At 37.3% G+C, this 17,365-nt stretch overlaps 1 protein-coding gene across 1 annotated transcript; it reads right to left on the reverse strand.

The window, feature by feature from the left end:
* Positions 1-14,860: 14,860 nt before the first annotated feature.
* Positions 14,861-15,719, reverse strand: IscU (Iron-sulfur cluster assembly enzyme). Its single transcript, XM_081769942.1, has one exon. It carries the CDS (start codon positions 15,621-15,623, stop codon positions 15,144-15,146), a length of 480 nt encoding a protein of 159 aa, XP_081626068.1. The 5' UTR covers positions 15,624-15,719; the 3' UTR covers positions 14,861-15,143.
* Between the last annotated feature and the right edge of the window lie 1,646 nt (positions 15,720-17,365).

Consider the following 17,365-nt stretch of genomic DNA (forward strand, 5'->3'; position numbering starts at 1 on the left):
AGCCAGCCATCTTCAGAGGTTGCTCTGACTAGATACATGAACCCCAGATAGCACGAATACTTGCGGCAAATTTTTGCTTCGTTTAGTGGAGCAAACAATGAAAGTTTGCGAAGGCAAAATTTCTTAATATTTATTAAAAGCTTTCAATATCATCTGCAAATTTTCGCTGATTTGTAAAAATAAATTCACCACTGCAATTAACTTGCATCTTTTTTGAAAATATAGCGTTGAAAGTTTGCCGTCGCAAACAGTTTGCTACTCTGTAAAAAACTTGTTTCGAAAAAGTTGCTGAAATCAAATATGTGATGATATTACCGAGTGCGCGCGCATCGTACCCAGAATTCACTGCGCTACATCAACTGTGACAAAACAAGCGGGAAGTGAGAATCGAGAAAAACCAATGCACCAGAGGACTCCAGAATAAACTCACTGGTCTCTTATCAGATGTTTTTATTGACCCAGGCAGCCTGACGTTATTTTGTGAATGTGTGTGAGAGTAAGTACAGGGATATGATCGTTGAGTAAGTAGATAAATTGCGATATCCTTTGTCTGTGCGTTTATCGTTCGTAAGTTTCTTATCTTTGGCAAGTAGCTCAAGATGTTTAATGCTTGCCACTAAGAAAAGACGGATCCACATTATAAAAATTTTGATGTTTCATAAAGTTAGGTTTCAATTTATAATTTTGCAGCAAACATTACCTGATACATTTGCAGCAAACATGATCTTGCGATCGTGAAAACACTTTCTGCAATGTTGCTGCAAACCTTTTAATATTTTCACCAAATTTATCAGCTCATTTTCGGAAATTTTGTCAAAGAAAATTTGCACAAAATATTTGCAGCAAAGTCCTGGCAAACTTTGTTGCTGTGCAGTCGCAAACATTTCGTTTGTATTGGCAGATATTTTCATTTTCTGAGGCAACTTTGCTGCAAACTCAGCCAGCGTCAACTTCGTTATTTGCATTGAACTTTCGGCAAATTTTCTAATTTGAAAAGGCAAGTTTTTTGCAAACTTTTTAGTTTGCCTTTGCAAATTTTTAAACATTTTAAAAAAAATTTTCTGTGCTATCTGGGAATGTATAAAGTTGTAACACGGCTTTATAGTTGTTTGTGGTTATTGCTATAATGGCAGACTAATGTTGTTGATATACGACAAAATAACATGTATGAAGCTTATTGCCAGACGGATATGTTCGAGCCACTATATCGCCATAATATTCCATTCTTGTATGGTAAAGACACATCCCGTGTTATCATTCTCCAGGACAAAGCATCCAATCATACGACGGGGTCCGCGGTGTTGTACATGGAGCAGATTGACGTGCAACGGGAATCTATGTAATCCCTTTTATAGCCATTTCTGTGAAATCCTTCATAGATTTATATAAAAACTAGGTTGCCATGCTGCAAGAATCTTGCAACCCAATTCTTCTAATTCACTGTTTACACAGTACGACTTTCTGAAAGCAAGAAAGATATCTTTACCCATACAGCACTGCACTCGAGTGGACAAATAGTGAACCTCCTGATTAAAAACGTTTATTTTGGTGCGCTTTCCCTCTCTGTCCAAAAGAATCTGTCGTTTCGGAAGCGGCGAAACTAGTTTCTTCTTTGTCAGTGGGAGGGCGATAGCAGGTAGCAAGCAAGACGACCAAGAAAGTTGCACATGGTTGACTCCTTGCAAGATGAAAAAAATTTGCATGTCCGTTTCAAAACAATGTTTATATATGGAGAAATATTGCAGGGTTGAAAGATTTTTTTAATGACAGCTACAAGATCCTTGCGGCTTGGCAACCTAGCTTAAGTTTCCGTTGTTGAAACTAGCGTTGCTATGTGGAGTCTTTGGGAAAGTTGGCAAATTGCTTGAGGTCAACCTCTTCCTGTGGAAACTGAGATGCAGGACGATAGCTAATAGACAAGGCTTCCATATTGAGTACAATCGCTCGTTGCAGCGCGGTATTTCTTAAGCTGATAAGGATACCAATTGCATGACCATAAACCTGAAACCACTTTATTTGAAATGCTAATCTGCTTTCCTTCGACGGGTGGATTCAGGAAGAGTTCTAAGAATATACGAATATAATTCTCTTAATTTGAATATACGAAGTTTTTTTTTTTCTTGCAAAACAAAATAGAATAAACTATAAAAAATCATAATATTTCACTTTCTCTACCACTTCAGTTCAAAAAATAATGCATTGTTTCAACTGGAGTAATTTATGCTGTGTGAAATTGAGGTAAACACGAAACGAATAACTTAACACTTAAGATGAGAATAGATCAGATTTTAAAATTTATCAGTTACCCAATGAAGCCACGTTGAACGTTCTCTCTTGTATGAAGAGAATATCAATAAATGGATGTGTATTTTCTCTCACACCCAAAAGCGAGCTTTTCCGTCTATTAATAGACTTTTGAAAGGAAAAAAAAGTGAAAGAACCTGGCTATTAGGAGTAATATGTCACTAAACTCTGAACTATACGCATTTTTTCCATGATATAATACGGTATTAAAAGAGAATGTTCTCAAACGTTGGTGACACAAAGTTGTTAAAAAAAAAAAAAAAAAAAAAAAAAAAAAACATTGCAAATAAGGAAAAGATGTTTTAACACGAAAGAACAACAATAGTTGATTATTTTTTGTGTAAAAGTAAACCAACAGACTTGGGGGTAATTAAGAAAACTGTTTGTCTTAATTGAATGTTTATTTCTTAAAGGGAGCACGGTGGTTCAGTGGTAACCGCTTACTTCTGGTGCGTGGGTTCCCTGGTTCGATCCTCAGGCACGTAAGTTCGTAGTGGACATGTTGTCTGTGGATTTTCTCGGAGTTCTCCCATATTTTCATCCCACCAATTCCTCCATCTTCTCCCTTATCCTAAAATGCATAATAGTGGGACGTTAAAGAAAGATGTCGTTTCTTAATGTTCCACGTCTATGCACCAGAGTTTAGGTAGACAGTGAATGTATGGATGATAATAGTGAAATGACAAAGTCGGAGGAAACGGAAGAACCTCGAGGATACCCACACACACATGTAATCCGTCATAAAGTCCTCTTATCGGGAGCTGGGGATCGAACCAGTGGTGATTGTTCTACCACTGAGCCACCACAGTCCCGACAGAATTGAAGATTTAGATCCTCTACTGCAAATAAAAATAAGCATCCTCGTGTTAATTCGTGTCCTTTTTGTTATTTTGCGGATTATCTGTAGTTGCGCGATACCTAATTCTGCCTGTAGTAGGTCCGACTCGACTAAGGTAGGTCCCATAGTTTTGGAGCTATAGACCTTCAGTTTATATATATATACTTTCGGCAGCCTAAAACTTTGAAAGGAAGCATTTGTGCACCCAGCCTGGTCTATAACTTTTATCTTAGTGTCAGGAATCACATCTCAAACGTTGTCGGTGTTGTATTTTGAAACACCCTGTATATTACAAATATTGTTAAGAAAGAGGTCTTAAATATCGCACAAAAGCAAAATAACTATGGATTAAAAACTAGTTCCATTAAGATCTGAGATGGTGAAAGATATCACTGCGCTAGAATAGTATGCGAAAGTTTTGACGGGCATAAGTATAAATTTATATTGATATTATTGAAGATTAGAGAATTCAATGGAGCATCTGAAATCGTCAAAGAGGTCGGCATAAAGTATGCAAGCCGCCAAGTAAAGATTTGGAACCATTGCACTAGACGAATATCGGCATGACTTTGTTCTAATTCCTGTAGCATTGTTGATTAATGGTACGCAAAGTAATTGTACTCAGGGACGCTAAGCCCTTGAAAAATACTAATGGTCTCGATTTGACATATGCTTCTCTATAGTTCCATATTGTGTATAATTCACTTATGTGAGCCTTTGGTTTCAGAATTCAATTATACATTCGGTTTTGCGAATTTACAGGTAGAGCAGTAGAGCAATGTCACGACTCAAGTCAGTAGAGCAGTGATCTGAGTATTTGTGCATTTCTTTGACTTAATTATGGTGAACATGGGACCAGATAATCTTGAAAGACCGAAGTTACTATCGAGTTACTGAAAGGTGGCCTCTGACAAATAGCTGCACATGTTGTAAACAAAACGAGAGGGAGAACTGTACGCCAATCACAGCAGTATTCTTTCACGCTGTTGCTAGGCAACGAAGGTCACTGACCGCGCTGTTGCCGGTAGTTGAGGACTTTTTAAACGTCTTATTTTTGTCGCCAGAGCTGCTGTCTCTGTTGCGGAGCGTCTGGCAACAGCGCCTCCAATACTCGACGTGCTATACCCAACTGTCAGAAGCCACCTTTCCTTGCGCACACAATAATACTATATTCTCCGGGCACAGAGGTTCACTGGATGTCAAGAGCTTGTCACCTATTTGAATAAATCATGACCTTTTGTTGTTGTACAGACTTCAATACGACGGGAAAAGCAGCGCATTGTTGTATGTGGAATAGTTTCACAAATGGAGAAAGTGCGACATCAGCTCAGAATACGCTTACGACTACCATGGTTTATCAGTCTGGACGCCTGTCTTCTAGCATGAAGCCTTCCACTTTAGCAATGTTGCTTCCTGTGAATGCAGTGAAAGACTGATTAGACGCAGAGAATCGTCAACACTGGTTATCGCCTACTTGAACTTCTCAGACTATCCGTTCAACTTTTTTCGACTCACGCAATTATCACTGTATTTAATTGTCATGCTGCGATGAATTTCTTTTGATCTCACCCTTTCATTCGACAGAGACCTAATAATATTTTGACACTCCATAAGCTATCTTGAATAACAGTTTCCTAGTATCCCGTATGTGATGCCTGCGTTCTAGCCTCAGCTATCAATAGCTCCGGGACGCTTCCACAGAAAATAACGTAATATTTACGATCGTACCTTACTTCTCATACAAGTTTTCCAACGACCCTCAAAATTCCTTGGATCAGGCACGTAGCCAAGAAGGGGGACGCTCAGACCCCCCCTCCTTCGAAACCAGAAATGAAAAATTAAGCAAGGATGAAACAAAATGAAACGAGAAAAGAATCAGCGTTAAAAATAACAAGCTACAGCAAGCTTTTGGTTACTCTTTTTTATAAGGAGATTTATATTACTTGCAATACATGGTGGCGAATGAGCGGGATATCCTGGAAAAGTCAGGGAATTTGAAATTTCAAGAAAAGTTACGGAATTCTCAGAATTTCTGCTACAAGTCAGGGAAATTTCAAGCTTTACAAAGCATAGTGTCGTTGTGTAACAACGTGGACATTTTTTTTATCATAATTTTCGTCATCGCTCTTCTCCAGTATCAAACATGTTATTTCAGAAACAGTTTTCTACTGCTCCTTTAACCTGTTATTAGGAACAGACAGTAGTTGATGGAATAATGAAAACAAAGAAGTTATGTGGAAAGAAAGTTCTGTTATTAAAATAACATATCCTCACTTTATTATCCTAATAAACCAATCTATGTTGCCAGTAAAGTAGTTTAGATTGATCGGGTTCCTGGGCCTGCAATATTCCATGTCATGCCCCCTTACCCCCCCCCCCCCCCCATATTACGAAACCCTGGCTAAACAAACCAATATATGTTCCAGCAAAATAGTTTAGAATGATCGAACCCCTGGTGTGGTGACCACAATATTTCATGTTACGGACCCTTTACGAAATCCTGGCTACGTGCCTGCTTGGATGGAATAAAAGAAATGAGAAAACACAAAAGCTACTTAACCAAATCGAACCTTTCTATGCGCATACTTACCTCAACAACGCTACAGCTCCCATGGATAAATCAGTCAGATCTTCCGCAACGTAACCATCTCTTTGGAACATCGCACGACTCGATGTAAACGCTAAATAGATTAACTGTATCGAAACTACGGTCTCTATTAAAGTTTAGTGGTGGACTCCCAAACCTTAACCAGTATGCATTTAGTAGAAGGTATATGGAATTATATCCGTTATACACCTCACACATTAGTTAATACAGGTACGCTTAAATTCTCCATATATCTGGTGAGTTAACCACTAAAAATGCTTCAATATGCGATAGGTGAGAATCGTACGAAAATTTCAACGCAGACGCTGCTATAGTCATATCAGAAACAAAAATTTTGAGTCAAATCTATCACTTCACAAACGAGAAATGTTAAGGTCATTTATATAAGGGGCAAATTTGCAAGTATAGTAATAACGTAGAAACAGCGTACATATTATACACCTCATATAAGATGTCAAAGGTATTTTAAAACTAAGTAACTTCCCCGCTTTAAACCTTGTGCAGTCCCCACTTTCCTGAAGCCCCTACCTTTCATTGTAAGCTTAAAAAAAAAAAAAAAAAAAAAAATCGTGCAAGCATATAACAGAAAAACAATCAAACAGAATAAGTCTATTCAAGGTATGAGAAATTGATTTTACTCTCAAAACATCACGATCTAAACATAAAATGCGAGCCGGCCTGTTCTCAATCTGCAGCATAGAACATATACTGAGATGCTGCATCACCAGTAGCAAGGATAAGAGCAGTAACATTATTTCCGCTGGAGCAGCATTACCTCAGCACGTGACTTTTTTTCTTTTTTTCTTTTTTTTTTTTTTTTTTGCACAAAATGATATAAGCCAAACGATTACTAATAACGAAGGACAATAGTGCATTTTGTCCGAAATATATATAGTTAATCACTCAATTTATCAGAATGAAAGTAACACAGTTCCGGGCAGGGACGTACGCAGGAATTTATTTCGGAAGGGGACTAAAGCTCTTTGGGGAGGGGGTCCAAATACAATTTGAGGCTAAATTATATGAAAATTTCTAAAATTGCCCCTAAAAGTAGGCTATATTTACAAGACGTGGACCTACTGATTAACGTGGAATCCGAAACACATGAGCTCCCGCCGGGAATGGAACCCGGGTCTCCCACGCCAAAGGAGCGTACACTAACTGCTTAGAATGGAGAAGATTAGCTGAATCGAGCGGAGAAACGAAAGAGAAGGTGTTAGAAATGGTGGGAGAGAAAAGAACAATTTTAGATATTATTAAGTGTGATTCCATTTTAGATCGTCCAGGGTGGTCCACACGACTGTCTCAGATTTAGTTTATTTTGTAAAATAAAAAACTGCATACAAAATTATTAGACCCATATTTTTTTCTTTTTGCTGATTTTTTTTTTCTTCGATATACAGACTTCCAAAATAGCTGCCCTCCTCTCGGATTCCTCCAAAAACTGAAAATGTCACATTAAAAATTATATTGTAGAGAAACGAGTGTACTTAGTAACATAATCGCAATAGCAGGAAGAGTATAAAGTTGTATGTTTCGGTGGAGAGCTAAAATTCGTATATTGGTCCAATAGGAATCGCGCAATTCATTCGCAATGTTGCCAACTTTGGTGAAATTTTTGCTAACTTCAAATTTTTTTTTCTGTCCTCACGAGCAATATCAACCATCTGCTTCTAGCATCGAAATCTACTCCATAATGTCTCTTGAAAATGTAAAGGACTTACGTTTCTGGTTATTACATCCTACGTTATAGCATGATGAAAAGCAGAAAATTTCATTAAGACGCCATATTTGGACGCCATTTTCTCAAAAACCCCACCTTTTAAAGATCTGAATTTTTTACATGTATTGGAGAAGTACCTAAGTATTTAATATCCGTTAACCGTTCATGCGGCTGCAGCCCGCAACTTTCGCAATTAATTATTGAAATTTCGATTTTTGTACTTGTAATGTAAATATTTCCTATGGACATTTAGATCCTATACACAAGGCGAATTGAAAGAGAGTATGAAAATTTTGAGAGATGAATCCTGACATCGTGCGTTATTGATAGTTTGTGTGATTCGGTGTCATGATCATCATCCTAGTGTTCTCTGGAACCATGAAAATTGTTTTCACTAGTAGCATGACATCGTAATGCACTAAATACAGTGTTTGTGTGAATAACAATGGGGAAGTCCTATTACAGTAAGAACCGTATTAAATGTGTTGATTATACTAAAAGCCATACGAGAATTGTACACAGAAAGAATTCTAGACAAAAATTATATCTTGCGGTAAAATATATGGATTGCCCAAACGTACTATTAGGGGAGGATGATCATTTGTGTCCTGTACACAACGCGATTTGAAAGGCAGTATGAAAAGTTTTGAGAGGTGAATCCTTCACCGTAGTCTAGGTTTCACCGATAGCGGCCGTTTTAATGGCGACACATTCATGTTTAGCATGTTAACTGTCTGGTTAATGGTTTCAAATCTGCATTCAGAGGAACAAATTCTTGTTGGTGCATAATTTCATATTTACACCTTCTTCCGTGGTTACCAATATCTCATGTATATTCACGTTGTTCACGGTAAATATTCAAAGCACCCTTTACACAAATAATCATCCTCTCCTAATACTACGTCTTGGTAGACGCGCTGTACGCAATACATATATTTTACCGCAAGATAAAATTTTTGTCAAGGAATTCTTTCTGTACACAATCCTCTTATGCCTTTCAGAATAATCAATGCATTTAATATGGTCCTTACTGTAATAGAACTTCCCCATTGTTATTCACACAAACACTGTAACTAATGCACTACAATGTCATGTTACCAGTGAAAACAATTTTCATGGTTCCAGTGAACACTAGGATGATGTTCACGACACCGAATCACGTAATAAAATGTTTTGTGGTTGCAGCAGAACTTCTTGAACAAGTCCGAACTTGATGTGTGGAGTTGCGAGAGGTTTTGCAATAATAAAAAATAAATTTTATTCTTGTTGTTGTTGTGTTATTATTATTATGACAACTTACACAGACGTAGTTTTTATTTGACATTTTGGTTTTACTAATGATGGCAAACATCAGGTGAAATTAACACTTAATGTTGAAAACTATCAATAACGCACGAGATAAAACATTTTAATGAAATACATGTAAGTTTTCGAAAACTGTGGTGATGTGGGGAAAATTGTGCTTCATGGGATGTTTACAATCGTTAATGAATACCAAATATCAAATAAAAACCAGATAGTGTCATTTGGAAACAAACGTTCTACCAAGTTGGCAACACTGTCAACCGAATTGCAACGCACGTAAAAATCATATTGATACAAATCAACTTTCTGAACTTTATCAAAACTTTGATATTGCTTGTGAGGACAGAAAAAAATGTTTGAAGTTAGCAAAAATTTCACCAAAGTTGGCAACATTGCGAGTAAATTGTGCGATTCCTATTGGACCAATTAACACACAGTTTCTGATTTAACGCGAAATATATATTTTATTTTCTATTGTCCCGGGCTGATTTTGGGTCCCATGTTGGAAACCCTGTAACTCGAAAACGAAGCGAAATTCGACCCATGTTTATGGGAACTTTTCTACTGGATTTAATGTCAGGATTCATCTCTCAAAATTTTCATACTCTCTTTCAATTCGCCTTGTGTATAGGATCTAAATGTCCATAGGAAATATTTACATTTCAAGTACAAAAATCGAAATTTCAATAATTAATTGCGAAAGTTGCAGGCTGCAGTTGCATGAACGGTTAACGGAGATTAAATACTTAGGTACTTCTCCAATACATGTAAAAAATTCAGATTTTTAAAAGGTGGGGTTTTTGAGAATATGGCGTCTTAATGAAATTTTCTGCTTTTCATCATGCTATAACGTGGAATGTAATAATCAGAAACGTAAGTCCTTTACATTTTCAAGAGACATTATGGAGTAGATTTCGATGCTAGAAGCAGATGGTTGATATTGCTTGTGAGGACAGATAAAAAATGTTTGAAGTTAGCAAAAATTTCACCAAAGTTGGCAAAATTGCGAGCGAATTGTGCGATTCCTATTGGACCAATATACGAATTTTGGCCCTCCACCGAAACATACAACTTTATACTCTTCCTGCTATTGCGATTATGTTACTAAGTACACTCGTTTCTCTACAATAAAATTTTTAATGTGACATTTTCAGTTTTCGGAGGAATCCGAGAGGAGGGCAACCATTTTGGAAGGCCGTATATCGAAGGAAAAATTTTTTTCAGCAAAAAGAAAAAATACGGGTCTAATAACATTGCATGCAGATCCCATATATAAAAAATAAATGAAATCTGAGACTATGATGGGGACCAATTGTGGTTTGCCTGGACGATTTGAAATGGAATCGGTCATTAAGGAGAGGAAGAGAAACTGATGGGACATCGGCTAAGAAGGAACTGTATCATGAGGGGCGTGCTAGAGTGTAAGGTGGCAGGAAGGAGAGGGAGGGAACGAAGGAGGCTACAATTAATGGACGATAACAGAGAAATCGTACGTGAAGACACAGAGGTTAGTAGAAGACCATGAAGCATGGAAGCTTCTGAATTGCAGCAAGTGACTTGCCAATAATGGCAGAATACCTATGATGATAAACGTAATACATATTCCAGATTAAGTTTCTCACATATGTTGATACTACTGTTATCATCATCTTTATATATCCGTAGTTCTTCTTCTACCTTACAAAAATAACATTTAACACCTCTGAGTGTCACTGCGATCAATGCAGCTCGCGTATCTGTTATTTAGAAATAGGAACTCTTTTTTTGTAATATAGTATAACTCTTACTAAGACAATATTTGTTATTTAACAGTAAACATCTATGTGTAATTCGATGTCAATATGAAGCCCAACAAAAATTCTATTGACGCTGCAAAGGATTCTATTCTCACGAGCTTTTCTGTTTATAGTCCTCGTATAAACGTATTTTCAGAATGTTTTGTGTCTTCGTAAGACGAGATTAATGTTTGGTTTGTGTGTGTGTGTTCTGGGAATCTTCTTCGGATGATTACTTATTTTAGAATGATTTCGGCAAGAACCGGAAGGAAGGATTCCCGAAGCAAATAAAATGAAAAGTTAGCAGATGTTAGTCTTAACAAACCATGTGTCAGATTTCATCTTGTTAAAGCAATTTCGTTGTAAAATATTCGTAATGATTTTCATCGTGTAACGCTACAGCTGAACGTGAGATCCGAACCACATGAACTCCCGCTTGTAATCGAAATCAGATCTTTTAAGCCAAAGGCGAGCGTGCAAATCGCTTAGCCACTAGGGTTATCTTAGTAGAGTATGTAAATCTACGTTAATAATGCTGTTAGACCAGCAAAATAGGATAGGTTGCTTTTTGCAGTGATACAAGTCCCAAAAACAGTAGTAAAAATTTCATTCTCGTACAGCTACATTTGTAAACATAAAACACAGCTTCAGTACACTGCGCAGAAATAATCCACCAGTGGGAAATATATAATAGTCCTCTTTCTTATGCACTCAGTCACTAGCCGTGCTATAGTACTTGTTATGGTTTGATATTAGTAACCCTTCACGCGTTTACTCGAGCAGACGGTTCTACCAAATAAAATAATTATATGTAAAATACGATGTGAAACGCTTTTCGTGAAGGATTGTGTGTGAATATAAGTAATTACTGTCAGTTCATAGCATATTAAAATTAATTTTGAGCGATGGTGAAAATATCGTATGTGTAAGTGTGCTTTTCCATTACCCTCAATTATGTGTACTAACCCCGTTGGTGACGCGCCCGCTCCTTACGCACGCACCCCCTTGCTGCCGCTATGGCTTCCTTGCTGCGCTCCTGCCCTGACTCCATTAGATAGCACCCGCAGTTTTTAGTGACCACGTAGCACAAGTTGGTTCGTCCACACTTTCTTTATATTGAACCCTCCTGAAGTCAATCTTGAAACAATAATGAAGCTCCACATTTAATACATGCTCCACACACACACACACACACACACAAAAAAAAGTTAAATTAAATTTCTCAGTTCTACATCCCACCATGGTTATACCGGCGAAGCTAAAGGAGACAGTGATGAGAAATTAATGAATTGAAACGAAAAAAGTGGGAGTTGGGAGAACCCTGAAAAAACTCACGCACACGCTGTCTGTCCATCACAAAATTCACTTGGCGCGAGCCGGGTGTGGTAAAAGAAATAGAAAGTTCTAACCTAACCCGAAAATATCAAGAATGTGTCAAAATTTGGTAGAACCGCCTGCTCGGGTAATGCCCTATACATTTCTAAAATTTAAACACAAACAAAACTACTTGCTGAGCAAAACAATATATTCACATAAAAACCTACATACGTGTTACAGTTTCGCCAACTAACACGTATGTAGTTTTTTGTGATTATATTGTTTTGCTCAGCAAATAGTTTTGTTTGTGTTTAAGTACATACAAAGCAAAGCTTCTAAAATTTACCGCAGTGTACAAGAATACTCCACCTGAAAATCAGTATCCAATATAGTAGTATTTCATAGTTGCTCGTTTTAATCGTAAAACTGCCATCCTTGTGAGACCATTTACCTACCAGCACCAAAAAAGGCCGCAGGCTATGCGTTGTGCCCTGGCGGAAAAGGCTGTACACACACTCATGTGTGTCTTCAAGAATAGCATCTACTTTGATATAGAGAAATTGGTATGAGAAAATAACGGCCATTTTCTCCATATACTGTACAATAAAATCAAATAGGAATTTACTCTCCATGCAGACTAAGAATACAGAAACAAATTTATATGACACTGAAATTCACATATCTGCATGGATATATTGTCCCACTTAGAATAGGTAAAGCTGAAGGGTACCAACACAACAGAAATAACTGCTCAATATCTTTTTTAACCAATTACCAAGTAATGCCCTCCAACGTATACTTCCTTGGTACTTACTTACCAATTGCATACAAATTTATGCCTGCGATCTTATATGACATTAAAAAGATTACTTGAAAATCGCGTTATTACAAGTGCTAGTGGTCACTACAAGCTGACACTACATCTTTTGCGATACAAGACAGGGCGAAGTGATGGAGACTGTCTCAGGCGAGTGAGCGATAGCGGGTGTGCCCATAACGGAAGACAAACGCGAAAAAAATCGCTTATGTTTAGCTGAAGGGGTACAGGTTAGTTTATGTTATGTTAGTGTAGGGGTCCAGCATAATTTTCCAAAAAATGAAAGACTTCTGCTTATTTCTACTAACATTAGGTTAGGCTAGCGTGCAGGTGTAGTTTTGGTGCACCACTAGAAATAATTGTTGAAAAATTTTAATTCGTTCACTATTTTCCTTCTTACTGTCTCCTAAAAGACTTGCACTGGACATGAAAATATCTCACTTGGGATAGATAAAATTCAAGGAGGCCACCAGAGATAATTGAAAAATTACAATTCTTTTTCGATTTGTGTATAAATACGGTTTCCGGATTATGGCATAAGAACCACACTGCAAGAGCACAAACCAACCTGCGGTAGGTGGCCCTTAAAAAGAACGAGCGGTACCTAAGGCAAGGACCTACAACACAGGTCCCCTTTCCTACTTAGCTGTGATAAAGACAGAAAATAACGTACCCTGCGGTGCTCTAACCCGCCTTCATTCCCTAACGCTCGCTCTGCATTTTATGTGAATTAAATATTAAAGTTTGGTACAGAAAAGAACCAACCTAGCTACTAACCTATAGAGGGGGACCTGCGCATTTATTCCGAAGTTGGGCGTCCGCTTTCGCCAAGTTTTTTCGCTGTTATCTCCTTTCCAGACTTTCCGCAATTTGTTATTAGGTTCATTAATCCGTGCTCTTCATAAACTTTACTCGTTAAACTTTTGCTCGTTACCAGCGTATTGCTTCACAAATGTTAAAACTGTTAGTTCATAGCCCTTGTACATTCACCATGTTCATAACATAAATGCTAGTTTCTTTCCCACAATGGGACTGTTCGGTTACCTTGCGCCAAGTAGTTCCTTCCGCTCGCCGTATAGTCCCATGTTCATAACCGCTTATATATACCACATAAACAGATTCTCCGAGCTTTTTTTATATATTATCAAGCACACAAACGATCAAATTATCCATATCTTTCCTGTAAATTTTAAAAATTTTGCTGGAAACGTACGCCCAACTCTGGAATTTAACCCGGGGCCTGTATTGTAGAACTTCCCCGGTATCGAACCGAGTCAGAGTAGAGCGAAGCGAGTGAGCCCCGAAGAGAGCAGGTGGGTCAGCGATGGTGAGTATAAGCGTAAGCGAGGATCGTGAAAAAGAAATGGATTTTGGCAAATATGCGAATTTCAATAGCACCTGGCATATTCCACTTATAAAACATAAAATACAGCTTTTGTATACTGTGCAGAAATACACCGCTGGTGAAAAATAACATCTAATAGAGTCATCTTTCATACGCACTCAATTTATCCACCGTAAAGCACTTGTAATGATATTACACTAGTAATCCTACAGTTGCAAACCTGAAATACAGCTGTATTACTTTGTATAAAATTTTGTCGCCTGCAGAAATGTTCCTTATGAATAGGCGTGTACCTTTTCATACAAAGCATTCAATTTCACCTGTAAATCTTCCAACATGTGGTGCGCCAAAACTACACCAGCACTTAGGTTAGCTTAAATTAGGTTAGGTCAGATTTGGTTACGTTATGTTACGGTCTAAGTACTTGCATCATCCATTTCTTCCGTAAATTTTGTGTTCTTTACGTGATTCCGGACCCCTTCTGCTAAACATACTCCAAAAAAATATGTACCAACCTACATTAGATGGATACAAGCTAGTTTTGCAATTACTTAGTTATGAACAATACTTGCTTGTGGTGTTTCAATGTGTCTCTTGCCCGTGGTGTGATCTCTGCCTACATAGATTCTGATTTTTCTGTTCATTTGTGATGAGATTTCACCTGTGAATTCTAGAAAAATTCCTCATTCTTAATCTGTACTCTACTCTTGTTATTCTTAACTATCCCGACGTAATCAAAAGGTAGTATTAGAGGTAAATTTCTAGAACAAGTGACATTCCGAACTTTGCTCAAATAGAAGTATTGATATATTACAAAAACAGGTGATCCTCTATGCACAATATAATTTATTCTATATCTACAGAGAAAAATAAACAATTTTGATATTAAATGTGATTGGAACTACTAAACTCGCTGAAGCATTGCTTTGGAGAGAATTTTCATTTATACAATAAACCAACCACGTTTAATTACAATAACATTTTGTTGTGACCATAGTATCTACACTAAGCAAAACAAGTCAATTTGCCAATCCAAGGTCACTAGTGATTTACTTTCGTAATCGGTATATGAACCCACTATAATCCGCATAATTAATACACCACTTTCCCCTTATTCACCTGCTTCTTTCTTCCTTCCCTGCTGTTTAATGCGATAATCTGAAAGGGCTGCCTTAATCGCATCTTCCGCTAACATTGAACAATGAAGTTTTACTGGCGGGAGACACAGTTCTTTTGCAATATCAGTATTCTTCAGTGACAAGGCTTCATCCACAGTTTTACCCTTAACCCACTCTGTTGCAAGAGAGCTAGAGGCAATTGCAGAACCACAGCCAAATGTTTTAAACTTAGCATCGACAATTTTTCCATTTTCGTCTACTTTTATCTGCAACTTCATTACATCACCGCAAGCAGGAGCACCAACAAGTCCTGTCCCGACAGAATCATCGTTCTTATCCAATGATCCAACATTGCGAGGATTTTCGTAATGATCAATCACATTTGCATGGTAGTACAACACTGGAGTACTCTGTGATCGTGCCAAAACTAATCTATTTGGAATAGCCCTTGACAAGGCACGGTATAAAGACATAACTGAAAATTACTTTACGATTGATTTCTTGAGTGTAACTTTCCACCTTTCACACTGACAACTGCGTATCTACGAATACGAATGTCGTCTGTCTGTCTACTAAAAGCATGATTGCCAGCTCGTACTGAAAATATTAAGGAGTCAACATTATTACCAACTCTTACGTTGCTAATGTTGTAAAATGTAGCTAAATTCAACTTAGAAGGTTGATAGTCGTTCTTACAGGAAAAGTGTTGCAGGGGGCACTGCTGGTACTATTTTATTTATTACTATATTATAGACGTATTGTTTTGGTCTCGTCCGGGGGGCACTCTCAGAGCTCCGGACAGAAAGTCCATGTCTGAAAGAAACACTGGACAGAAAGTCTCTAAAACAGATATTTACGGAATTGAAGCCTGAAAACGATATATCTTTTTATTTTCATTCTTTTTTTCTATGCGAAACAACATAAACTAAAATGTATACCACATAAACATAATTAATGAAGAGAGAAAACAAGTAAAATAATTTAATAAACACTGAGGCTTATTCCGTGCCAGTCTTCGCAAAATTCTGCGTACAAAACCCAACGAAAACTATAAAAAGTCATAGCTCTTATATTAAATATCGCACACTAAATCGCAAATTTTATCTTATCTTGACGCAAATCATCAAGAAATGTGCCCGATTGTCTCCATCTCCATACTTCTCTTCTTTGGGGTTTACTCATGTTAATTTAAAAACAAGAAGGAATAATTTCCTGTTCTATTCTTATTTCTTTTTTAAGGGAAAATAAAAAAATGACAAGTGATACCTTTAGTCACTTCAATTTAAGAACTAAACTGCACTATGCACTACACAGCACACTGCTATCATGGTAAAACCGTGATTCGAAATGCCCTAATTCAGTGATGGACAAAAAACGGCTTGCAGTAGAGACACGTCTCTCTGAAAGTTTTTATCAGTCCACTACATGATGCCTAATCTTACGAATGTAAATAAGAATGGGGTTTCTTGGAAACAGTTGTAAAAGGAACTGGTCGATACTTGAAAAAATAATTTAACTTCTGGGAATCAATGCATCCCAGTACGAACAAGATTACGAAAAACTTTCATCTTAATAAAGTTTACAGTAGTATTATCAGCATCGTCAAAACTAACATTCTTATTTCTTTTTTCTTTTCTTTTTCTTTTTTCTTTCTTTCTTTCTTTTTTTTTTTTTTTTTTGTAATATGTTGAACCACTTAAGATTTTTTTCCTGTTTTCTTTAGCTTTCTTGTAAGAAAATTGGTCCATCACTACCCTAGTTCGTTCTTCTGTTTGGACGAGCTCTCTAATGTCAAACCGGGTAGCGTACGCGCTTTTGTCGTTAGAGACCCGGGTTCGATTCCTGGTGGAAACTCGTTGGTTCGGATCAGACGTTAAGCTGTAGGTCTATGTCTCATATAGCCTCTGCTGAAAGAGACACTAAACTGGAAATCAAATCAAATCTGTTTGGAAAACAAACGTGCAATAATCACCCACAATAATTTTTTTTCTCGCCCTGTCCCGAATTGTAAAGTGTCAATTGAAGTGACGTACTATTACCATTCATAATACTGCTTGTAGACGATCCAAGAAAGCTTGAACAAGACTCTTGTTCAAGACCATTCAAGACTATTTGATGAAAAAGACATCAGCACTGACGTCATTTTTCTCTTGAATTCAATAGTTTCGTTCAAGAAATTTCGTTTCGGTCCTGTTCTAAACAATCCAATTCAAGA

Source organism: Thermobia domestica, chromosome 8 (genome assembly GCF_964235325.1).
Source record: "Thermobia domestica chromosome 8, izTheDome1.hap1.1, whole genome shotgun sequence".
Lineage (NCBI taxonomy): Eukaryota > Metazoa > Arthropoda > Insecta > Zygentoma > Lepismatidae > Thermobia > Thermobia domestica.